At 57.2% G+C, this 25563-nt stretch overlaps 1 protein-coding gene across 2 annotated transcripts in view; it reads right to left on the bottom strand.

The window, feature by feature from the left end:
- Nucleotides 1–3551: 3551 nt before the first annotated feature.
- The window catches only part of PDE4B (phosphodiesterase 4B), a 182105-nt gene continuing 160093 nt past the window's right edge, over nt 3552–25563 (bottom strand). For both annotated transcript variants that reach the window (XM_026113968.2, XM_064516330.1), the window contains 10 exons: nt 24244–24356; nt 12385–12478; nt 10855–11033; nt 10146–10244; nt 9845–10009; nt 9377–9476; nt 8553–8707; nt 8315–8437; nt 7051–7233; nt 3552–5484 (listed from right to left, as the gene is read on the bottom strand). In XM_026113968.2, the coding sequence (XP_025969753.2) occupies nt 5119–5484; nt 7051–7233; nt 8315–8437; nt 8553–8707; nt 9377–9476; nt 9845–10009; nt 10146–10244; nt 10855–11033; nt 12385–12478; nt 24244–24356 (1577 nt within the window). In that variant the 3' untranslated portion in view covers nt 3552–5118. The remainder of the gene's footprint in view (nt 5485–7050; nt 7234–8314; nt 8438–8552; nt 8708–9376; nt 9477–9844; nt 10010–10145; nt 10245–10854; nt 11034–12384; nt 12479–24243; nt 24357–25563) is intronic.

Raw genomic sequence — 25563 nt, 5'->3', positions numbered from 1 at the left:
CGGCCCCTGCAGCCACAGCGCGGCCGAGGGAGCGGTGATGGGCGCGCAGCACCGTGCAACCACAAGGATGCAAGAAAATGGTTTTTTTTAAAAAAAAAACCTTGCCAGGGCAGGGTGGGAGGTGCCGGTGGTGCCTGCTGGGCGAGGGGACAGCGGCTGCAGGGTGAACAGGGCAGGGGCACCCGGAGCACGGGTCGAGCAGAGCTGTAACGGCAGGTTAAATAATCCCGTTGAGTTAAAAATAATAATAATAATAAAAAAATCCTTTTTCCCTCAGCTGGGCCCACCGGCCGCCACAGCTGAGGCACATCGAGGTCCAACGGAGCAGAGCAGAGCACACGGGGCGCTTCGAGGAGGGCAAGGAAAAAGGGGAGCCGGAGGTGAGCAAAGAGGTCCCCAGGCGTCAAAGCTGCCCTGGAGCCACGAGCTCCAGGTGTGCAGGTGGCTCCAGCTGTGCCCAGCAGCTCCAGCTGTGCAAGGGGGCTGCAGCTGTGCAGGATGGCTGCAGCAGTGCAGGGAGGCTCCAGCCGTGCCCCACACCTCCAGCTGTGCCCTGCAGCTGCGGGTGCACCTCGCAGCTCCAGCTGTGCGCAGCAGCTCCAGCTGTGCGCGGTGGCGCGGCCCGTGCAGTGATTTCCCGGCCTCGCCAGATGGTGCTGTGCAGCTGTGCACGCAGCTGGCCGCTGCCGCCGCAGCATCCACGCGGGAAACCCGGCACCCGTGGCCGCATCCAGCTCCCGCCCAGGCCGGTCCCCAGCCCCGCGGGCTGGTGTGGGGGCACGCGGCGGGGCGAGGGAGCTGTCGCCAGCACCCCAAGAAAGAGCAGTCCTGGGCGCCGGTGACAGAGCTGCTCCGGGCCACGGCTGCGTGACCCAGCCTGGCCCAGACAGAAGCACCCTGAGCCCTTCGTCTCTCTGCGCTGTCAGTGCACGCTGGTTCCAGCTCAAAACGCGGCGTAAGAGCCTGTTTCCACTGATAAGTTATTGGATGAATAACCCCCACAACAGGAGCCAGTTTCCTGGAAATGTCTGCTTTGGAAAGATAAATGTGAGCGGCAGAAAAGAAATTTTGCCCGGCGTGCTGCAAGGAAACCCTGCATCCCCGCAGAGCACGTCGCCGGGCCCGGAGCGCAGCGCGCAGCAGACGCTCAGCTGCTGCCAACCCCCGGCAACCCCCGGTTAGAGCTAACGTAGGCCACGATGGTGACATGTCCCCGGTGCAATAGAATATACTGGGAACAGACACAGCCTTGCTGGGGCAGCAGCCCAAATCTCGGCCGCATGGTGCACGCCAGCCCGCGGGAGAGCCCCCAGCCCAGCGCGGGGGCCGGGGCCGGGGCAGCCCGGCAGGCAGCCGGAGAACCGCCTTCCCGGGCATCGGCAGCGCCCGGCATCGCTCCGTGAGCCCGGGCTGGGGAGTCCCGGGACGGGTGCCGCCTGCACGGGCTCGGTGCCTCTGCCCCACGGCGCAGGGGTCCTGCCGGAGGTGCCGGTGCGCGGGCAGAGCCCGGAGGGTGAGCGGGAGCATGTGGGAGGGAGGGGACAGAGGTGGGAAGAGAGGGAAGGAGGGAGCAGGAGCAAGGAAGGAGGAAGGGAAGGAGAAAGCATGAATGAAAGAGAAGGGAAAGGACGGGTGGACTGATGGCAGGCAGGGCCGGCGGTGCCTCGCGAGCATCCCGCCGCCCTTGGGAAGACGTCCACGCGTGCCGCCAGCGGTGAACGCCAGCACAAGCAGAAGCACCCGGGGCTGCCAGCGCGGTGCTCCCAGCCTGGCCCCGCGCGCCGGCTCCGCGTGGTCGTGGGTGCAGCGAGCCGTTCCCGACCCCGCCGGGCTGCGGCTCCAATGGAGCAGCCGGGAAGCGAGGCTGCTCCTTTGGCGCTGGAGCAGCAGCACCCGGGCTGCGTACGTGCGTGGGAAAGCTGCAGCCTGGCAGAAATAGGTCATTCGAAAGGAAAAAAAAAAGGAAAAAAGGGATGAAAGCGGAGGCGGGGGTGGCTGCACAAAGAGCCGCTGGCGGGAGGGGACGGCCGCAACCCGGGCACCCCCGGCACCCCTCCGCGTCACTGGCGGCAGAGCACCGTCGCCGCGAAGTGTCGCAGCTGGAAGGGGCAGGAAAGCACCCTGCACCCGTCTGGGCGGGCACGTGGTGGGCCCGGGTGCTCATTAGTGGTTTAAAAAAACCCCAGAATCTGGCAAGGTGTCATGTGAAGCACCCGGCAAGCGCGGCGTGGGGCCGGGGCTGCACGTGGCATCGGCACGGCTCGGCTTGCGGCCAACTCCCGTTTCTGGTCCAGCATTGAAGGGCACCACAAAGGCTCAGGCGCGATGCACACGCGCGATGCACACCCGTGACGCACGCCTGCAATGCACGCCTGTGATGCACACCCACGATGCTCACGTGATGCACACGCGCGATGCTCACCCACGATGCACATGCGTGATGCACACCCACAACGCTCACCTGCAAGGCATGCCCACGATGCACACCCACGATGCACACGCACGATGCATGCCTGCGATGCTCGTCCACAATGCTCATCCGTGATGCACGCCCATGATGCACGCCCACGATGCACACCCACGATGCACGCCTGCGATGCTCGTCCACAATGCTCATCCGTGATGCACGCCCACGATGCACACCCACGATGCACACCCACGATGCATGCCTGCAATGCTCACCCGCAAGGCGCACCCATGATGCACGCCCATGCTGCTCACTGACAATGCATGTCCATGACGCTCATCCACAATGCACACTCATGATTCACACCCGCGATGCACACCCATAATGCTCACCCACAATGCACACCTGCGATGCACACCTGTGATGCACACCCATAATGCTCACCCACAATGCACGCCCGTGATGCACACCCATAATGCTATAATGCTCACCCACAATGCACACCTGCGATGAACACCTGCAACACTCACCCAAGATGCACACCCACGATGCTCACCCACAATGCACGCCTGCGATGCACACCCACGATGCACACGCATGATGCTCGCCCACAATGCACACCCGCGATGCACACGCACGATGCACACCTGCAATGCTCACCCACGATGCACACCTGCAATGCACACCCGTGATGCTCACCCACAATGCACACCCGTGACGCACACCCATGACATGCGCCCGCCACCCCCTGCCCTGTGCCGGCATTCCCACCGCCGCTGGGGCTGCGTGGGCGGGCAGACGTGGCACCAGGGCGCTGCGCTTTCAAGTGGCTTCGTTTGGAGCCAGAAAGTCTGGCTCCGGCTCCGCGGATCGCCCCGCTCCTCCGACAGCGGCCGGTGGTGGCCTCGGCCCAGCAGGCACCCTGCACCCCCGGGAGGCCCAGCGGCCCCGTGCCCACGCCGCGCTCGTCCCACCGCCCGCCCGGGCACCTTCTCCAGCACGTTAAAGGCGGAGGGGAGGCTCAGCAGCCCCCCGCCTCCCGCGGGAGGGTTTGGCCCCGGGCCGGGGCCACCGCAAACCCTGCGGCATTGCCCTGCTCCTGAGCTGCCCCAAGCAAGGCGGGAAAGGAGCCGAGAGCCTCGCGCAGGGTCATGCTCTCATTTATTCACTTCATATAAAAATCTCTTAAGAATGCATCTGAACACAATATATAATACTATAACATACATTGTGTGAAACTTCTGAAAACAATAAAATAACCACCTGGAACAACGCAGTGTTCGACGGACATACAAACCCACGGATCATGCACAGCTGTGCTATTGTCATTAACTATTTAGTCACGAGTGGGACCAAAAGCTTGAAACGTATTTTACAGACCGAGTGACACCGTCAGCGATGCCGGACGAGCTGTCGGCAGGAGTTTCACAGCACAATTAGTACATCGGTTCACATTTGTGTCGTAGCAAGTCACGCTGGGCGGCTCGGCGGGTGACACCGGTGCTCCCCGGGGTCTCGCTGCAGCGCTGCCCCGGAGGCTCGCGGCCCGGGAAGCAGCTCGCGGCCCCGGCGCCCGCAACCGCACGCCCTGCTGGGGTCCGTACGTCTCCTCCGCTGTGTTCAGGTTCTTTTATTTTACGCAATACAAAAGGTTACAAGAAAAAAAGGCAACTCGCATTCCGAGTTCTCCACGCGATTAACGTCGCCGCTGACAGGCGGCGTTAATTTATATAAATTAATAACTTACAAAACATTACAGTATATACAGGACGTAATAAATACACTGTTATAAACAGTAATGGAGGTGTGAGAGCTCAAGGCAGTGCGGGAGAAGGACGGTGGACCTAAACCGAGGGAAGGCGAAGGACAAGCGTGCGAGCGTGCAAGGTCCACGGCGCACAGGCCGCTCGCTGACACCCGTACTGCGCGGTGCCAGGAAAACCGGACTACCCTCTACCAGTGCACAACAAAAACAAAACCCCGCGGAGGAGAAAACACTGTGGTTTCTAGCAAGCAGAGGGAGAGGATGCACGACGGCATGGAGGGACTTCCAATTGCCTGGAGTTTTGAGGAGACTATCGAGGTGCATGAATGCAAAACCGGGGCGGGGGGGGGGATCCCTTCTGCTTAGTCTGTAAAAGTGATTAACTGCAATAAAGTGACAGGTATTGCCCATGAAAAAAAGGAAGACTGCTTCTTTGAACAGGAAGAATCAGAAAAGCATCCGTCAATTTGGAAACGCTTTGTGTTGCTTTTTCTACTAAACTCCGTGTGTTTAACAGACTCTCGAAAAGACATGAAAGTGTTTACAAAGAAGGCACACAGGTCTGCAGACAGGTGGTCGGGTGGACAGCTTGTATACGCAGCGTTACGAGTCAGCACTTTCTGTCAGTCTGACTGGTGTCGATGCCCAAACCCACCGGTATGAAATCTCTCAGCGTGTCGTGCGCTGCTCGGTGTCGAGCCAAGCCAGGCGCAGAGCAGCGCCGTGCTTTCCGCTGGCGAGGCTCAAACCGCGAGGTCGGTCGCCTGCCGAGCTCCCGAGCAGCCGCTCGCGCCGCCATCTCGAGCCCTGGCTCCCGTCTCAAGCAGCTGGGAGGATCGTCCGGCCGCTGGCGGACACGGGCCGGCGGCCCAGGCTGCAGGCACGTCCCCGAGACGGCTCGCGCGCTCCTCAAGTGTGTGGCACCCCCGGGCGCGGGGACGGGACATTATGTGTCGGCGGGGGACGTGTCTTCCGTCACGATTTCCACGTCGGGCTCCCTCCGAGGCTCGTCCTGCCCCGGGCCGGCCACGCGCAGGGTGGCGGTGCTGCCCACGTAGCCGAGGCTCTCGCCCTCCTTCTCGGGCCCGTCCGAGTCCTCTTCCTCCAGCGTCAGCTCGAACTGGAACTTCTCCATGAGGCCCTGGCAGTCCCGGCCGCGCTCCTCCAGCGGCGGCGAGGGGCTCTGAGGTATCATGCTCTGGTACCAGTTCCTGTTGTCCTCCAGCGTGTCCAGGATGTCCTGCGCGTCGGGCTGCACCAGGTCGGCCCACGTCTCCCACAGCGGGTGCACGATGTAGTCGATGAACCCCACCTGCGGAGCGCGCGACGGGCAGCGTCAGGGCCCCGGGCGGCGGGCGCGGGGGGTCCAGGCGCTCCCCAAGGGCCGAGACCGCCCCCGAGCCCCCGGCCCAGCCCCGCCGGCCTCGGCTGCGCCAGGCCGCGCTCGGCAAGCCGCGACCGGGCCGACTTGTCCGAAACCAGAGCGGGGATCAAAGTTTAACCGAACGCAGGAGCCACAGGGAAAGTCTCCAACAAAGCCAGCCCCGTCCCTTGCTGGGTGTGATTTTAGGTATTGCTGTTTCAGCGCTTGCCCGTGCAAGACTTGCGACTGCCGGCACCCAGCGAAAGCCCCCGCGGCACCGCGCCGGGCGAGCGAACGTCCCGTGCGGCAGCGAAGGGCTTCGCGGCCCCCCCAACACCCACGGGCCGCAAGGGGCCGAGGGCGAGGAAGGGGCGGCTGGGCGACAAAGGCACCGCTGCTTTGAACTAACACCCCAAAGAGCTGACCACAGGGCGAAAGACTGGCCTTAAAATACTTTGACTCGAAGGGGTAGTTTCTAGAGGATTAAAATACTGGCATGCTATTTTTCCATCGGTCCCTTTTTCCCTGCCGAGTGGAAATGCCCCCTCCGCTGCTACCTCGCCAGTAGCTGTATTAGATTGCCATTTTAGGCAATTCCTACTCTTTTTGCATAGCCAAAAAAGCTATTTCGAAACCTCCGTGAAGCGCAAACGTGAAACAGAAAATTAATGGGAGCGCATGTGGGCATTTTCCGGCCAAGCCTGGCCAAAGGCTTCGTTTCTTGTTAGGTTAACAAATAAGACAGATTTTTCCAACAAAATCACCATGCGGTTGAGTGAATAATTTTGAAACCACTTGGCTTAGCCCAAGAGGACATTTGGAAATAATTATCATCAATTTTGGTACTTATTCAAGCTGAAAAACCTCTCTGATGACTTGTTCAAGTCATTTAAAAACAACAACCAAGACATCGTTACATAAAGACTGGAATATGTTTAGGCAAACATCAATCACTGGCTCCAGCACGGTCCAACCGGGTGAAATTCTGCGGCCGGTGCTGCACAGGTCAGGACAAACCTGACCTTGAGAGCGCTTAAGCTGCAAATTACAGCGAGGGATGAGCCAGTTAATTCTCCAAAAACCAAGAAATAGCCAGAGCTTTTAAAGGTTTATATTGACGTAAATAAATGTTTCTTTGGCTTCCCAGCACCCCCTGCACTCAGAACCTCCACCAGGCCTCTGGCGAAACCGGCCGGGAGACGGGGAGATCAGGATGACACGTCTCAAGCCCGGGGAAGCAGAGGAAGCCAACCAACCCCGGACACGGGGACACAAATAGGGCAAGACAAACTTGCATGTGGAAACGAGGACAAGCCAAGGGGTAAATGAAGGAGTCCGAATAGCCCAGAGAGTACAGATGAGCTTCGGGCACAGCTGGATGTCAGGGTCAATCAGAGCCAGCCCTCTGAACAGCTGGCTCTTTGCCTAATTGCATTAGAGAAAGCAGATGAATTTTGTCTCTGTTTTAAAAACACAAACTTAGGCAACAGAAAAATGCAGCTGAAGGCCAATTACCTGCGATTTTTCCACTGATGCTGTGTGCTTGTCGCACATCGGACTGATTTCCATTCCTCTTTCGCGTTCCTTGTCTCCCTGCTGGAAGAACTCCTCCATGATCCTGTCCGTCCACTGCCGGTACAGCTCCAGCGACTTTGTGGGATTGCTCAAGTCCGCACAATGTACCATGTTTCGGAGAACCTGCAATTACATTAATCAGAAAAATCACAAAATTAAATGGAAAAAGAGGACGATTTCATGCTGTATGTGCTTGCTTAATTCAGAACATTTTAACCACAAGGATTGCATATTAGGCAATCCTATAAAAATATTAACATCATAAAATTATATCCTTTTCCAAATATGAGACCAGCTGCTAGGGTCTGCTTTAATAGTAAAATCTGTGCTATATTTTACCTAACACATGCAGCATTGGACTGATTACATCATACGGGTTTGTGCTTGAATGCAGGTGCTTCCCACCATTCAAAATTTGTTTTCATGTTTTCATATGGTTAAATGCTCCTACTGTATCAAATGAGTAATATCCCCTTCACACAAACAAAATGTGTCTGATTAACTGTGGCCGAAAGGATTTAGACAGCAATGGAGTGACCTGTCGTAACATCAGCAGTTTTAAATAAAGAAGTAAAGAGGTTTCTGCTATGCGTTTGTTGTTAAAAGCTGGCCATCAAAGTGGAGAGAGGATCAAGACATGCCTCCTGCTACTAACCAAGCAGCCCTCTCCAGGACCGCTTTGCCATTTCTGTAAAGGAAGGACTAGATTATACAGAGTTATAGACTGTGCATCACTATTTCAGCTCAGCGTAAGAGTTGCAGGCTGCTTTAGGCATGTAGTTTTGAATTAAGTTCTTTGCAGTCTTGCTGTTTTTCTTCAAAGGACAAACTGTCACAAATGGGAGAAAGCAGGAAGGAAATTCAAGCGCCCTCAAAAACTCACCTTTATACATCAACCTCAGAAGAATCTGCATGTTTGCAGTTGCATGCTCTGGTGTTAAAAACATAATCCCCTAACGCTCTAGTGTTAGAAACATCATCCCCTTTAGACCACCTTGGGTTTTTGGTTTTTCTTTTGGTCTCTGTGATGCAGAACAGAAGAAAATGCGAAGCCTACTGACCTTGTATGACTGCTAAAAACCACCACTGGCCTTTGCTACGCTTGGCCCATTTAAAAGCCACAGTAAGAAGAGGCACATGGTTTCTCAATACTGCACAAAACGTGCAAACCGCTCTCACTGTGCGGGAAGGTGCCCGGCGGTACCTGTATTCTGTCGGTGTAGTTGTCCAGCAGGAGCACCCCCGAGCTGGTCACCTTCTTCGTTTCCACCATGGTCTTCAGGTCAGCTAGCAGGCTCATGTGCTTGGACATATCTGTGGCCAATACCTTTGCAGGAGTGAAAACATGATCGTAAGTACGGGCAGGCACAAAGGGAGCCAGCGTTTTGTTTTAGCGGAGCGGCAGTTTGTGCAGGTCAGCACCGCGGAGGCGTAACTCGTACCATGTCAATCACCATCTTCCTGAGGGTCTGCCGCTGCTTCTTGGTGAGGTTCTGGAAGATGTCGCAGTGCTCCTCCTGAAGCAGTTTGAAACCCACGGCAAGGTGGTGGTTCTCCAAAACAGACTCGTCGTTGTACATCAGGGCTAGCTCCGAATCTAGGAAGACACGTAAATATGGGGCTTCACCACGGGAACCTCATCCTGGGTACCGCGATGTTTAACCGTACGCAGTAAATCAGGGCAAGGTATCTTCTCTTGTTTCGCCTGTGGTTTTCTAATCTGAGCACCCATGTATGCAATATAAACAGCCCTTTGCTCAGTTCTAATGAACAAAATAGTACTCAGTTTACTTGGTTACAAGCTTCAAAATCATGACAACAGAAAGCGTGAAGCCTGCAAAGACGCTTTCCAAAACAGAACAATACCCATATTTTGGAATCAAGATACGTGCTTAGCCCGTTGCAGAGCAACACACACTATTTATTGTTGTCAATAGCAATAGAAACAGAAAATATACCCTGCGTTATTTGTCCATTATTAATGATAAAATTTGCACTCAGGACTGGAAGACTTATTACGCATTAGCAAGGAGTAATATCCACAAGATTCAAGGTCACTTTGCAAATTGTACTGCAATAGCTTCCTTTGTTTGGATAGGAATTTAATTTTAATTACTGTTTCATTTCAAAAAGTATAACTAGTTTACTGCATAATGTTTTGAGAAAGTAATACAGTCTAAAAGTCATTTTTTGTGACCTCGCTGTAATGGAAAATGTGTCCCAGGTTTGCAGATGAAGTTATTGTTGCGTCTGAAACAGAACTCACTTGTATTAATTAGAAATTGATTGGAGACACCAGGGTGATCCACATCATGAATTGCAGCTGCAAAAATTGCAGCAAGGATTTCCAAATCGGTGAAGACAGCCTGGAAAAAAAACGGGCATTTGTCAGAAAAGCCCTTGCATTCTATCTCTCAACAGCTTGGGAGGCTGATTTAGAAAAACAAATGGTTTGTGCTTTTAAATTAGTTTGCTGAGGACCAAACAGTTCCTCAGGAGAAGAGTCTGCGAGCAGCATGTGCACTTTCAGACGGGACAGAGGTTAAAGACAAGCTGCTGCTGAAATTCCTTCACGGTGACTTCCCCGGCCGCGAACCGAGCGCTCAGGGGGAGACAGCCCGCTGCCTTTTTCTGTAAGGCGGGGTGCTCCCGGTGACTGACTCCATTTAAGACTCTTCTGTGTTCAAACCACCCCACGTTAACACCGAAGGATGGCCCAGCGCAGGGAACTCACGTCCAGGGCCGGGGTGGACAGCAGCACGTGGGTGGACTGGGCCACGTCGGCCGCGTGCAGGCTGTTGTGGTAGGCTACGTCGGAGTGGTAGTGGTCTTCCAAAGTCATCATGTACGTCACGAACGTGTCCGAGGAGATCTTGAACGTTTTCAGCAGATCCCTCTCCTGCACAGTAAATGTTCAAAGCAGACATATGTATCCAAGAAGGATGTGCCGCCGCAGCAGGCAGCAAAACAGAAAGCAACTAGACATCGTAAAAGCGTTGCAGAGGAAGGGCACACGGGATCACAGAATCACTGACCTGAAATATAGCATACATGATGCAGGTGAGGGGCCTGTTGTGGGAGTACCTCGCAACATTGAATATGTTCAGACCCCACTTATTCAGATCTTCCAGTTCCTTTTGAAACAACAAAAAGAGAAGTTACAATATTTTAACACATGTACATATTTTCCAAGACTCTTCTGCATTTATCGCTTTCGCCAAGTCTTTTCTGTCTTCCAAAAATTAGAAAAAAACGAGAATTAAACCTTAACTGTGGTAACGCCGTGAGTGCGTGAGCACACATGCCTAGGAGGGCACAGGCACACCGAGTGGCTGTGAAGGGCTCGTGTCGAATCACTCGCACCGCGCGACAGCAGGTGGTTTGCTACGGGCTCCCCGGGCAGCAGAGGAGGGGGCCCTCCTGGAACGGAGGCCTCGCAGCCGCGCGCTGCAGCCCTGTTAGATGCGCTCGTGTTTCATCATTGCTCTCCTCAGCCTGAACCTCATTTTGTACTGTTTTAGTGACATTTTAAAGGATTGCATACACTTAAGAACATGCTATTAGAGCCTGGTACCACTAATTACAATATTGGCAACAGTCACATCCCTTAGGGAATACTGATTCCGACTTTACAAACAGCACAGTCGATCCAGGCCACCTATTCCCCGCTTCGGGATAACCCCGACTCTCCTCCTCAGCATCAGCACGGAGAGCAGCCGCTGGGACCGTAAGACCCCGTCCTACCTTGGCCAGATGGTCTTCCTTCTCCGTTTTCACGCCAAACCGGGAAATGCTGGTGTTATTTAAACTTGAGCTGTGCATTAATTTTTTCACTCCACTGATCTGTGTCATGAGCTGCTGTTTTTTCTTCTTCTCCCTGTCCTTCTGCGTGGGCGAAGGGATCTCCACGTCGTTCTGCTTGTCTGCGGGGAGAGGGGAAAGGGATCAGCACCCTTTGCAGGGACACCCGCTGCGAGCACCCGCCAAACGCCCCCCAAAAGCAACCGTTCTGGTTCGGTTCTGCACGGCTACGTGCTTCCGCCGGGGGCCTTCCCTAATTTTGGGGCTGCACCGAGCAAAAATCCATGCATGCCTTTACAAGTGATTTATTTACTGGTTTAAAATGGAGAAACAGTGGCTCATTACTTGCATGTTAGCCATATTTCAGGAACTTTTGAAGTAGGCTGCTCTGATCTCTTTGCACCTCTGCAGATCTGAGGACCTCCGGAGGGATGAGGCGCCGGCTGCTTTTCGTTAGCTTAATTAAAAATCTCTGAAAGAGGACTACCAGCGTGCCCGCAACGCCGCAATTAAGCGGGAAGCCATTATTCACAGCAACAGCCAAGCCGCCGTCGGGGGGGTTCCCCGCGCGTCCGCTGCGCGCAAGGGCTCCCCGGATATCACCTCCCGAGCCGTGACTAACGCTAGGGCAGCGCAGAATGGAGATTCCTCGGCACACGCAGCTGATGCATTAAAGCAGGACCCTCGCGAACCTCGCGAGTCCCGTGACAACCCTCCCGACGCGCGTGGCACCGCCGTGAGCTACTCTGATAGGTGCCATTCCCATCCTCCGTCTCCAGGGGAGGATGTGGAGAACACAAAGGAGTCAAAATCCTTTGAGAAAAAGGCAATGACATAGCGGCGTGCTATGCATTTCTGTTCGATGTGCAGCACAAAGCAGCACTTCTACATGCTAATGTAGAAAGCTATATAGTACACTAATATAGCTAAATATGCTAATTAAATAACCTTAACTTCTAACGGGTGTTTCTGTAACGCTTAACAGGTGGCAACGGATCACGTCCATCGCTTTCGGTATCTAGCAGTAAGAGGGCACACGTGGATTTCTGGGCCTGACGCGCTGCTACGGCGATGGTTGGCGATGCCTGGGCGCGGGGCACGCGGGAACGACCCCCGCCCAAGGCCTCGCAGCCCTACGGCTTCGGCTCACTCGTGCCGGCGCCTGGGACGTTGCTGCAAGCGGTAATGATGCATGAGCCCGGCTGCTCGACGCGCTGCGAACGTCCTACGGAGCAGCGACTTTCTTCATGGAAATAGTCACAAATGCTTTTCATAATTAATGTATTTTGTAAATACGGAGACCCCAGTCCTCAAAACACTTAAATTGTTGGCTTAATTCACGTCAGCAACCGTGTCAGCCCCAGCGAAGCCAATGGCACGTGAAGTACTCCTCTCATGAGTGTTGCTGGAAGCGGGCTCTGACTCGGCGGTGCAAAACGACCAAAGAAGGACCGAAGGGCGGCCGGGCCTTACCCAGAAAGGTGTTGGAGATGTACTCGGAGACCTGGTTGCCGGAGCGGCTCATCTCGGAGAGGTGGGTCAGCTCCCGGTTCAGCATCCGCTTGAACTGCGGGGGAAGCACACACACAACGAGCGCGTTTTCCACGGGGCTCCTCTAATTAATACATTTAACTGAGCCACAGGCAAGTCCACCAGCAAGCCGTGGAAAGCAGAATTAAAGAGATATTTGGAACAGAGTCAGCATCATACGGTTTAATTTAGACACTGCTCAGCACCATCATGACTAGATATTTCTGTTCAGTAGATTAAATGGCAAAATGAATTTCCTGCAAAGATACATATTAGTTTTCAGTGTAACAAAGGAGAAGATAATGTTTCAGGTAATTCAGCTGAACCATCACAGCCTGTTACTGGTTTAATTCCACATCCTACAACCTCCTTTTGTTCTCAGCCTCAAAACACAAGTTTGCTCCATTTTGAAGCATGCAAGTAAAAAATAACTGCATATGCTCAGAATACACCAGAGGAAAAATATGCTGTAAACCTGGAGACGTGCTTGCATCATTACAGTAAAATGCAGGATTTAAACACTTTTCCACCCAGATATACATGATACGATGCTCCTGATTTTGTAATCGCACATTTTTATTGCAGCATCATTTTATCCTGCAGAAATGAACTGCCGAAGGGGAAGAAATAATTTATATGCATGCATGCCGCATACGCAGCACACACACAGGTTAGTGCCTTGCTATACAGTGCATAGAAACAGCCATTCAGGCAGCACGGTTTCCTCACAGAGGTTTTACCGAGAAACGCAGCACACAAAACAGCCATTCACACCCCGCCGGGACGCAACCCACCTTGATGTAGCCCCAGGACACAGAGAGCAGGTAGTTTGCTTCAGGCATTTTGGAAAACTCCGCGCCGCAGTGCACGAGCCGCTCGGAAGGCAGGATGGGCTGCGGGGCGAGCGGCGAGGACGGCCCGCGTCCCCCGGCCCCGCGCAGCGCGGTCCCCGCCGGCAGCCGGGGCGGGGGCGAGGCGGGCGCGAGCCCCGCGCGGCACCGCGGGCTGAGGCAGGGTCGGGCTGGCGGGGGTCCCCTCCGCGGGGCTGCCGCTCCGGCGGCACAGCCATCTTTTCAGGGGGACATTAAGATGGAGGCAGCGCTGTGCATATTTAAATGAGCCCAAAGCGGGCTGCGGTCCCCTCTCCGTGCCTGCTTTCCCTCAGACCCGCTGCCCTGCGGAGACGGGGGCTTTCACAGCAAATACTCACATAGGGATTGTTAAAAGCACGATTTTTCACATTTTCAGCGCGATCGCGTGTGTACAACTTGGAAACGCTTTTCAATGGAAACGGTACAAATTAATAATAACCTTAAACCCGTAATATAAATCGGCAATTTAAGATCTTAATGAATTCTAACAATGTTTGCGGGCGCGCAGCAGGGAGCCCGGCCGCTCGCCGGAGCCACCGCCGACGACCGCGGCCCGCGACGTGCCGCGGGGCAGCAGCCGCGACCCCCCGAACGGCAGCGCCGGCTCTGCTCCAGGACGGTTCCCTCGGCCGAACGGCCGCCGGCGCGGCTGGCAGAGCCGTGCTTCCCGCAGGCTCCCCAGGGCAGCCCCCGACGGGCACCCCGGGACAACCACGGCGGTGGCTTCCCTTGCTGCGATCCGCCCGGGCCCACGAGCGGGACCTCCTTCTGCGGGTTGCTCGGCCAGCTGAAATCCCGTGTGCCGTATCGTTGCTCCGGACCGGCGACCTTCAGCAAAGCAGAGCTTCCCTGCCGGCTTCCAGCTCCTTCCGTGTTTTCCCCACTGCCCCGGGCAGATCTGCAGCAGCAAGCAACTGCCCCCGGTCTGGGGGGCTACGAAGGACAGCGACGGCGGCGAAGGCGAGTGGCTTCGGCAGCTTCCACCGCGACCAGGGCACGCAGAGGACGCAGTAACGCGCACACGCTGCAAGGACTGGAAACACCCGACGAGAAGGAGTGTGCGCGAGCGGCTGGATGCGGGGCCCGGTCACAGGGCTGGGAACGTTTCCCAGCGCGTCCCTCTTCTCTTGGCACGCTTGGGGTGGCAGAGGAGGCGCAGAGCAGTGGCTTCTGCTCACGAAGTCTCCATTAAACCACATGCCAACGAAGAGGCGTTGAACCTCGCACGAGAAACCGTGGGTGATGAGAACCAGCGGCAAAAGCAGCGAAAGAGCCGTAGCAGCAAGCCCGAGACGAGAGGGGAGCTGCGATTCCCCCGCTCCCGCAGACGACACCTTGCCCTGGGTCACAGCATCCACCAAACGTGGGCACGGCCCCGGACCGGCAGCCAAGCCTGTGCCGAAACACCTCCCTGCTTGGGGCCTGCATCTCCGCAAGAAAAACCCCACGATCAGATGATCGTACGCCCAGCTTGCAAGCGCAGCTGAATCAACTGGATTTTCTATACGAACGATCACCACTTCCAGGCAAATAACTCCAAGCGGTGGACAAACACTTTGAAAAAATGCCTCTGCCTCACAGCAGGCTTATTAAAGTACAAAGTGTAGCTCTTGCCTTCTCACAGAGGCACAGAGCAATTAAATGGCCTACACAAGGTCATACAGCCATCTGCAGCAGAGATTAGGATAGATAAAAGACCTTTGGACTCCCATATCTGATCTTTAAATTGAAATCTGTCCCCTTCATCTCCTCTAACAGCCTTAATCTTACTCACTTTTCCAGGCTTTTAATCAGCAACCTTTTATAAATGGAGACAGCAGTATTACAGCACTGCTGAAAGCGCTGTCGCTGCCAAGGCCGGCCGGGACGCCGGCGGTGCCGGGCGCGCGCGCGGGGATACCCACGGCCTTTCTGCGTTTCGCTGCGATCCACCACGTGAACAGCGCTGGCACCGCGGCGGTACTGCCTTAATGACACCGTGCACTTAAAAATCACGGCGAGGGAGGAGCGAGGCGTGCCGGAGCTGTGCTTGGGGATCCCGGGCAGCGTATGCCGCTGGCGGAGGCGGGTTTGGGGGTTTTCGCGGGCTCCGCTTGCTGCGGGATGCTCGGAGGGAGGCTGCCGCGGCCCGTGCCGCTCTGCCGCTCGTGCGCGTCCCAGGCAGAGCACCGGGCGATGGCACCTGCGCACCGCCGCGACGGCTCCCTCCCCACGTCGCTCTGACAGCAAACGGCAGAGCGAACACTGCACACGAGCAAGGAGAAGATCCCCGCTGCTCTGGCCCCGAGCGAACGGAGACGCGGGCCAGGCGGGGCGCGCGGCACGGCTCGGGCGCTGGGCCCGCACGTGGAGGTGGTGCCTCAGCTCCGCCGCCGCGACAACGCGTATCAGCAACACGTGGCCTCGTGCTGCTGTTCCCGTAATTCATAATCGCCCCGGCGCCTTTCGCAGGGGAAACAAGCGCTGTTACCCGCGCTTTACAGCGGCGAGCGGAGGGGTGAAGGAGAGGAGGACGCACGCGCACACACGCACACGCACGTGCAGACGTTGCAGGGCAGGGCGGCTCCACCAGAGCCCCGGGCTTCTTCCCACCGGAGAAGCGGGAGGCAGAGCCGGGCTGGGGCTGCCCCGCTCTGCACCCAGCCTGAGCACAGGACCAGCGAGCTCGCACAGAAAGCTTAGAAAAGAGTACAAACGTCGTAGAGAAAGATGAAACCCAAAGTAAAATTCTTCATAACCAAATGCACATAAAAGTAGGCCTGACCTTCCAATCAATAGACCTCAACAGAGGTCTAAACCCATCTGGAGACCCGTGGGAGAAAAAGCCGTCGTACTGCATGGAGTTCTCCTGTTTGCAGGGTGTGAAGTGACCGTAGAAGTCACCTGAACCAAAGGAACTGTCCCAGCAGCGGGATGGCTCCTGGATCGCTCGCGGCAGCAGCCTCTGCTCTGCAACGGGGCCCCGAGCTCCCCGGCCCCGCTGTGCGCCCGCTCTTCTTTCTGCCGGCTGCTCCCACGCCGTAAATCCTGCTTTTCTGTCCTTTTACGGAGGGAACGATTCCGCACCTTGCTGATGCAGGTTAGGGAGCGGGCTGCCACCCACACTCAGCCCGCTGGCTCTCCAGGCCGGGGCGGACCCCGGCGCAGTCCTGCCGCCCCTCCGGCTCCGGGCCCGGTTCGGAGCCGGCCTCCGAGGTGCTCCCGCGCGGGCTCCCCGCGGAGGAGGCAGGCGGGAGGACCGGGAGGACGGAGCTGCCGCGGGCGGAAACCCTTTGAAGTCAGCTTGTACCAGCTGAGGTCCCCCGGGGCCAAGAGTCCTTATTCAAAGAAGCCGCTTGAAAAAGCTGCAGTCATTTCCAGGAGCTGAGGGCAATCGGGAGATAAAAGGGCTGCCGCGATGCTGCCGCTTTCTGCCGGGACGCCCAGGCGGGAGCCGTCCCAGCCCGCGCTTTGATGGGGGCATCTCGCTGCAGGTCTCCAGCGTGGAAAAGCATCTACCGGCTCCGCTGCCGGCGGCCCGCCCTGGCGACGCGCGGCCGTATCCCCCGTCCCGTGCGGCCGCGGCACCGGGACGGAAACCCCTCCGGATCCGGAGGCACGGGAAATCTTTGCTATCCGTCATTTCCACGGCGTTTCTCCTAGGAATAGCTGGACGCGCGACGCTGGGAAGCCGGCGGGAACGCCGCCGTTTACCTGCCGGACGCGGGAAGGGGCCGGGAGCCCAGGGCGGAAAGCATCAACGCGCAGGAGGGAAGTGACTCAGGCGCGTCGGAGCGGGGGGCCGGGAGGGAGCCCGGTGCTTCCCTCGGCCCGGCCGCCCCACGGGGAGGGCCGCGACGCCCAGCTGCTGCCGCACCTTCGCGGAAAGTTGGATTAACCTCATCGCCGCTGCTTGAGGCTGGGAGAAATAATTTCGAAGTCCTGGCCGCCCCTTGCAGACGCGGGCGTCCCGGGCCGGTACTGCCCCGAGACACCCAGCCCTCCATCGGGCCCGACTGCTGCAGCAGCCAGCGCGCGGCCCGAGCCCCAGCCCCAGCCCGAGCCCAGCAACGCGCCACCCCATCAGGGCCATTTTGTGTTATTCTGCTCTCCCCAGACGGCATTTGGAAATCCTGCTCGTTTTGGAGGGCAGGATGGTGGGTTTTTAAAGTTTTTAAGTCAAAAGAGCTGAGAAAGCTTTCGTTCACGTGAGGAGTAACACGATCATCCGTCTTTGCCTTCCTCATGCCACAACAGTCGCATAAAGGATTTTGCAAACGACTTTGCAGCTGCCCGTGTTCCTTCACGATTTCCATCTATTCTCCTTTTTAAGCAGTCGCCCAAACGATGATGAGAAGGTGAACTTAAATGTAACATTTAAAGAAAAAAATCAGTATATTTCCAATTAAACCAGTTCTAAAGGAGAAGGGTTTTAGACATATTCCAGCGCCTGCGGAGAAGTGCAGTGGCTGCAGTCACCTATCAGTCATCAAAAAAATCAAACGCCCTTGCAACTCTTTCTAGTTCTTGTTTCCTAAAACAATATAGTTTTTAATGTGCGAGAAACTATTTTTAATGAGATACAAAGTACTGTTTGTTTTTTGTTTTTTGTTTGTTTTCCCTTCAGCTTATTTTTTAAACCAAAAAGTAAACATGAGGTTACGAAATCTCCAGTTTCACATCAAAGCGGAGCTGATGTATACGTAGGTTCAAAGGAAGCCTTTAAAGCAGGAGCATCGTGACCAACTTGTTGGCCTCATGTTATGAGGATAATTTAGAAATCCACAAAGCAAATGTTGATAAATAAACAGCGCCTTGCCGTAAATCAGAGCGTGGCTGCTCATGAAAGCAGAGCCGTGTATCTGATGCAGACGGGATAATGGGTTTTACCGGGAGAGTTTCAGCGTCTGCTCCGAGAGCGGCAGAAGCTCCCGGGGGCGGCGGGTGTCCCGGCCCCCGGCGCTGGCGGGGCGAGGAAGGGGAAGCCGCGCCGCGAGCCCGGCCGCCGCGCCGCTTCCAGGTGGCTGCCGCGGAGGTGAGAAGCTGAAAAACGCAAATTGCACGAAAATGCAGGAAACGCGAGGCGCAGGGAGCGAGGCCGGGACGTGCCGCCGCGGGGCACCGGGCGTCCCTGCTCGGCCGGGCGCGGGGCTCAGCGCCCTCCGTCAAATTAGCGGTTCCTGTGATTGACGTAAAGCACCAGCATCGGTCAGGGGTGAAAACTTCACGCTCGCTGCTCACGTCCCCGGGGGACGGCGGCAGCGGCGATGACACAGCCGGCAGCTGGACGAGCTGCAGTTTCCTCCGAAAGCCTGGGTCGGTCTCCGCTTCCGCAGAAACCCCGGCGCGGACGTAAGCACGCCTCGCTCCAGGCCAGCTAGGCGAGCGGCTACGCCCCGGGCCCGGCGCCGGCTCGCTGCTCGGCGTGGGGAGCAGAACCGGAGGCGGAAGACGCAGCGGGACCGGCCGGGCCGCGCGCTGCCCATCCCAGCCCCGAACCTCGCCGAACGGCACCAGCCGACGCGCAAAGCCAAGTTGCTCCATAAAAAGAGCCCACAGCCAAGGCAGCCGCCGGGCTCCCGCGGGCTATTTCCGATCTTCAGCGAAAAAAAAGAGTGGGAAGTACATTTATCATGTAATGAGAGAGCAACGCAATTAAAAATGTGATCTTGTTAAACGTATGAAGCAGCGATTTGAATTTAATTTAAATTTGAGTCAGGCTCTGCAGTCACCGCTCAGGCAAATCCAGCGGGGGTTTTACCGAGTCGGAAAACAGGCTTTGGAAAATTCAAATAACGTCGTGCCCTGAAATGACTTTTCGAAGATGGTCATAATGAGAAAAACTCTGGCAACCCTTAACCGGCAAAACTCTGCTCCACGAAAGGCAGGGTAAAGAGTAAATAAGGCCCTGCGTAAGAGGACTGTGTAGTGCTGCAACACCGCAGCCCCCCAAAAACCAGTGGCTGCTGGTCGTGCCGAAACGAAAACGAGCCTAATGCAAGCACCAAAGCCATACGCAATGCACTAATTAATGCAAATACATCCAAATGAAAAACCCTTCTCACCCAGAGATAGGCAAATAACTTGCAGAGTAATTTTTCTGCGGCGTTTGCCCAGCTGCGCCGAAGCAGCAGCAAGGTGAGGCACTTCTCATTTGTTTGCCTTTAAACCCAGAGCAAAGGCTTTAATCAGAGAAATCTCTCCCTCTAAGAGCTCTGACGAAGAAGCCTTCAAACCGATACATCCCCGCAACATGCTCCGGCTTTGATAGCACAACATCGCCCAGTTCAGCTTCGCCCGCTGAAAATATTTCCACCACAGCAGCTTCACTGAGAACAGTTGCTCTGCACCTGGGTAAAAAATCCGGGGGAGTTTGGAGCCGGGCTAAGGAAGGCGTCCCGGGCAGGACAAAACCAGGGTCAGGATTAGGGCTGCTCCAGGAATTCGGTCCTGCTTTTTTCTAGGACAAGGCAATACCCGCTCGCTCCCGAGCGAGGCTTCTCCTCCCAGATTTCGTGCTCTCCCGTATCCTCACTTCGCTTCCAAAGAGGTCACTGCTCTGAACAATTAGTCACCCTCCAGTCCTGCCCTCAAATAATGATTCATTTTGAACCTGCCTTTGAGCTATTATTTATTTAAGCCCCACCCTAAAGTGTTATAACGTAAAAGTCTGAGAATGCAGAGCTTTAAAAACCATTGTATCCCAACGCAAGCAGCAGTTTTTAAAGGACAAGCTAGAAAGTCCTGGGCACTGTCCCCTCCCGAAGGAGTCACCCCACCAAGGGACGTCTTCCCCGGAGGACGCTGGCTTCCAAGAAGGGTTCCTGTGAAGGTGGATTTGAACCAAAATCCGAAGCCCAGAATCCTCCGAGATCCTCAGTGCCGAGCAAATCCCAGGTCAGACCCAAGCTAGCTGGTTCTTAACGAGACCGTGCCAAGCAAAGCAGCTCAGAGTCAGACCCGCTGCCCCAACTCCTCTGCACGGCAGCGACCTGGACGGGCCCCGGCAGCAGGCCCTGCCCGCGGCCGTGGCACGGCGGCTGCTCCAACATATCTGATAGCATCAGAATTAATTATTACTTTTAGAGAACCAAGAGAAAGGGAAGAGGGAAAAGGCATCTAACCTCAAAGTCTACTTGTGGTGGTGGTGATGACTGATACATCAGCGAGAGGCCAGACCCAGTTCCCCAAATCTTGAACACCTTCGAGCTTTGAGGGGTTTCTGCGACCAGGGGCAGATCCACAGGCCCAGGCCAGTTCCTGCTCACGTAGCTTTAAGTCTAAAACACAGTGAACATCACTGGCACACGCTTACATCACCCTTGACATGGGTGACAGGGGATAAAGCTCCTCAGGGACCCCGGCCGAGCAGCTCCCGCTGCCCGTCGTCCCGCTCTCCCAAAAGCTCCGCTCCGGATCTCCGTCCCCGTGCCGAGAGCCGGGCCGAGCCGCGGTGCCGGCAGCGGCGGGGAATACCGACAGGCGCAGCGCGGGAAGCCGCCGGCAGCCGCGTGCCGTGATTCATCGCGGCTGCGCCCGGCTCGGGAAAACAAGGGCTGGGGAAGTCGCTTTGTCTCGCCCGCTGCCCAGCAGCTTTGGGAGGCACCGGGCGGTTTTGAAGCACGTTAAACAAAGGAAGTTACAGTAAAGCAACCGAAAGACTAAACAGCTTGGCACCGCTTAAGGGAAACATCACGTACAAAGCGGACGCGACTCGGAGCCGACGGCCGCGCAGGGGAAGGCTCACGTGGGAGCGGGGCCGCCAGGCACACAGCGCGCTGGCACGCGGCCCCGAGCGGCGCTCGGCCGTCCCGGGGACCGCGGCCGTTTACATTAGCCTCCGCGTGTTTATTTAGCCACTGTCTCCTGACAGCTAGGTGCGGCCTCGCTCCCCTTTTCTGACCGAAATGCCCTTTGAAATAAGAGCAACACGAAATCGGCTCTGTTTATCTTAGTGGCTTCTGGCGCACGATCAGCGAAGATAGGAGCACGGAGAGCCGTCCTGCCGCCGCCCTCGGAGCCGATGACGGGAAACGTCATCGGTGGCAGCATTTGAGTCATGTTATTCAACACTTGGTAGTGATGGGGACGCCTTTGAGAGCCACCACTTCTGAACTGAACGGAGAGACTGTGGGGATTTCTGTCGCGAGGTCTGCAGCTCCGGGGCAGTGCTGCAGGGCCCCAGCGCCCTGCGCGGAGAGCGAGCTCTCAGGGACCGCGAGAGCACAGCCAAGGCACGCTGATGACAACGCTTGTGTCTACTCAAAATTAAAATGTTCCTACAGGCCACAAATTATGTTATCTCTCCATTTACTCATCAGATGGACTGCAGATAACACTGGTCTGATTTAAGGACGTGACAAGGTACTGCTTACTCCATTCAGATACGTCCTCTCCATTCCTAATTTCAACGATATTAAGGCCCCACAAAAGCTTCGCGCTGCAAAGACCAATGTTTTAGCAGGGAAAACCCTTGCCCCTCTTTATTATTTGGGGGATGCACCAAGCCTGTCATTGGCAGAGCCCAAAGGCTACGTCAGGTAGCAGAGCTGAGAGGGTCTGGTGCTCCTGGCCAGGGAAAGGGAGGCTGCAGACAGCTCCCTAACGCCAAAGGCAATATGACAGCGTGGCCACCCAGAAAGGGAATATCCCCTCTTTATCAGGGGGCCCAGGGCTCACAAATCCTTCCGACACCACCTGGGCTGGGTGCTGGACTGGACAAGAACAGAAAAGGGAACCTGTGTCCTACAGCGACGCATGCTCTGCTTGCAAAGGCGGCACGTAGCACCCGCAGAGCTTCGCAGGTCGCTGTTTCGCTGCAAGGCTGCAGTGCCATGCTCGGCTCACAGCACAAGATTAGCGCAACGTTAGGGAAATAAATTCCCTTCGTGCTGGTTGCATCCCCTGTGCTTCCACGAACTCGGCGAAGAGGATGCAGCCCCACGCGCAGGGACACGCGAGGGGATACACCACCTTACGCCATCTCTAACGCAGCGTGGTGCAGAAACTCAGGGTGCGGGTCAGCTGTCCCAGGTAGCTTGTCCTCTCAATTAGAAAGCTAGCTGTTCTAAGGACTGAAAAACAGAAAAGGTGAGTTGGACGCAGACCTCCGAGCTGCCCACCTCACCACGTTGCCGCGACAGGCACTGCTGCACGGTAAGCTGCAGCTCAGCAGGAGCTCACGGCTGGAAGAGCAGGGGACCCTGGCTAGCGTGCACAGCAGCCCGGCGGGCCCTGACGCTGCGTTAGGAACCACAGACCTTGGCTTTGACAGAGCACGCGGGGAACAGAGCTCCCCTTTCTGCCCCTTCGACGTCGACTGCAGCAGGACCCGGTGCAGGGTCCATCCCGCCGGCTGCAACGCGCCCTGGCTCCCCTCGACGGCAGTTCCACCCTCAGACGCCTGCTAGCTCACAGCAGGATCAGCCGCTCGTTTCCTCGCTTCCCTGTAATTAACGCACATCTTAAAAACCCATACACACGTGCTTTAACGGCTGTTTTCCGAAAAGCCTCGGTTGACGGCCAGGATGCCGCCCCGCACGGCGTTTCCCTTTCGGGCGCAGGACTTCTGAGAATCGCCCTGCAAAACACGTATGCCGCGGGCCTCCCTCGCCGCCTGCTCTTGTTGCAACTCTGGATTTTCTAAACTACGTCTGTCAGGAAGGAGACAGGAAATTCGAGTCACACTTGCAACAGCTGTGCCATGCCTACTATCAGGCTCCGGTGACGTCGGTCGGCGGCAGCGGCGCGGGGCCAGCGGCTCGGCAAGAGCGGAGGTCAGGAGCGAGGTCACTGTTTATACCGCTCCTGTGCTCGGGATCATGCTGGGGCTATTTGCTTTCTTCCTATCTACACTGTTTCTCTTTCCGTTCTTCTTTAATAACGTGGAGCCTGAGCATCCTGTTTTCAAAACATCTGCCTGTTTCGCTATTTACCAGCGACAGATTTAAATGCCTCGGGCTGCAGCAGGCTGTTGGTTTGGTTACTTCAAGAACGGAAAATCTGACAAATTATCGAGTATTTCAGACCACTCCTAAACACACGCGCTCGCAGCTGAATGGCTCGTCACACGGCAAGGTTCACCTGGAACGGCTGTGCGAGAGCCGCAACCCCCCGGCTAATTCGTGTCAATATTTGCTGCGGATGAGGAAAGCGGGACGTGAGGCCGTTTTACGCTTTTCCTCCACAGGAGAAGGAGGTAGCTGGAAGCCGACCAGCGGCTGCAGACGTCTCGGAAGACGGAAGACGAATGCACCAAGTTCCAGGCCGTTTCGCTTGCCCTGCGAGGCGTAAAGCACTTCCACGTGGAGGGACCACAGCTCCTCACTGCCGCGCAGAAAGCGGTTTAGCGCAGCCTTCCCCTCTCTGCGTCCGGACGGGGCTCAGTGGGACACGGGTAGCCCAAAAGGGGGGACGTAACCGTCCACGACGCGGCTTTCCCAGCGGGCCAACCCCCTTCCAGCCCCCCGGCTGCCTTCTCACACAAACTCCAAAAAATACTATTCCTGTCTTGAAAGCTCGGGCTATAAAACTTTTATTGCTTCCTTCGCCCCTGCCCGCCGCAGTAAGCGCCGACGGAGAAGGAAGTGGAAACAGCACGGGACTTGTTTGCTGAACTTCTCCCGCAGAATCGGTTTATGATTCAGCATCCCTGCTTGCATTAGTTTCCAGTTAGGAAAAAACCGGTAACGTGGGGTTTGCGCGGGACGGCTCGGCCTGGGGCCGAACGGCAGCAGCAGCCGGGGAGGCGGCGGGGGGCTGCGGCCCCCCACGCGCAGCCGCCCGGCTCCCGGGGGCCCGGCACGGCGGGGGGTGGCCGGGGGGGCTGCTCGTTTCCGCGTCTCACTGCTTGCGGGGAAACGACAAAGCCCCTTTCGGTCCCCGGCGCGCTGAAGGCAGGCGGCGGGGCGAGGGCGAGGGCGAGCGCGGCGGGGCTGGCAGCGGCGCTCACCTTGTTGGAGGCCATCTCGCTGACGGAGCGGTAGGTCTGGATGGTCTCCAGCTGGTCCAGGCACCAGTCGAGCTCCTCCAGCGTCTCCATGGCCAGCTTCTGGTAGGGCTCCTCTGCAAACAAGCGCACGGACATGTAGGCGGGCCGCGGCGGCTGCAGCCTCTGCATGGCGGGGCCGCCCGAGGAGCCGCGCCGCTGCCTCATCATGCGCCGCCGCTGCTCCCCGCGCCGCCGCCGCCGCCTCGCCAGTCCCCGCCCGCCCCGGCCCGCAACGCCCCGGCCCGCCCCGCCCCGCAACGCCCCGGCCCCGGCCCCGGCCCCGCCCGGCCCGGCCCGGCCCGGCCCCCGCGCTGCCCGCAACACGCGGGGCGCCCGGCCGCCGGGGACCGGCCCCGTGCGGGGAGGGGGCTCCCCCTGCCCCGCTCCCCCTGCCCCGCTCCCCAACCCGCCTTGCCCCGGTCCCCAACCCCGCCGGCTCCCCAAGCCCGCTGGCCTCTGCCCCCACCCTGCTCCCCGGTGGTCCCTGCTCCCCAACCCCGCCTTGCCCCGGTCCCCAACCCCGCCGGCTCCTGCTCCCCAGCCCCGCCGGCCCCCGCTGCCCACCCGCCCCGGGCTCAGCTCCTCGCCCTGCCGCGAGGGCAACGTGCTCCCGCGCGGCCCCAGCCCAACAGCAAAGGTTTGCATAAGCGGATACAGTGAATCATAGAAATCTCCCTGCGCGTGTAACTGCTCCTCGCAGCGCTGCCGTGGCATGCGCTTAACCCGCTAACGTGCCGCCGTCCGGGGGCCCGGCGTGCCCGACGGCAGCGGCCGCGCAGGCAGCAGGGACGGCAGCGCTCGGACGTGCCGCCGCGCACCCAGCACGGGCTCCCGCCGCCCTCGGGAGGGCAACTGCTCCCCCTCGTTATCCCCGTCCATAAAGCCACCGGACCGCATCAGTATTATACGCGTGTGCGGGCAGCGTCCAAAGTTTCACAGCAGCAAATAAACCCTGCCAGAGACCAACCCCGCCGTGACCTCGCGGCGAGCGCGCCGCAGAGATGCGCTTGGAAGGAGCGCAGTAAATCTGAAGCGCGGTATCATCGGAAGTTAAGGCTTGTCCCGAGCTTGCAGAGCCCAAAACGCAGCAAGTAACCTCCTCCCGCGCAGATGGAAAAAGCAGGTGGGGACACCCAGACAGATGAACGCGGAACTGGGGTGTGTTTTCCTTGCGAACCTCCACACTTTCTATCCACCAGTTTGTCATGTAAATCAGCTGAACTGGAAGGGCTCAGATTCCTTCCAATCAAAAATGTTTGTATTTACTGATAAGATTAGCAT

The sequence above is a fragment of the Dromaius novaehollandiae genome, chromosome 8, assembly GCF_036370855.1.
Source record: "Dromaius novaehollandiae isolate bDroNov1 chromosome 8, bDroNov1.hap1, whole genome shotgun sequence".
Taxonomy (NCBI): domain Eukaryota; kingdom Metazoa; phylum Chordata; class Aves; order Casuariiformes; family Dromaiidae; genus Dromaius; species Dromaius novaehollandiae.
Note: the sequence above shows the minus strand (reverse complement) of the source record. Positions and strands in the feature narration are given on the sequence as shown.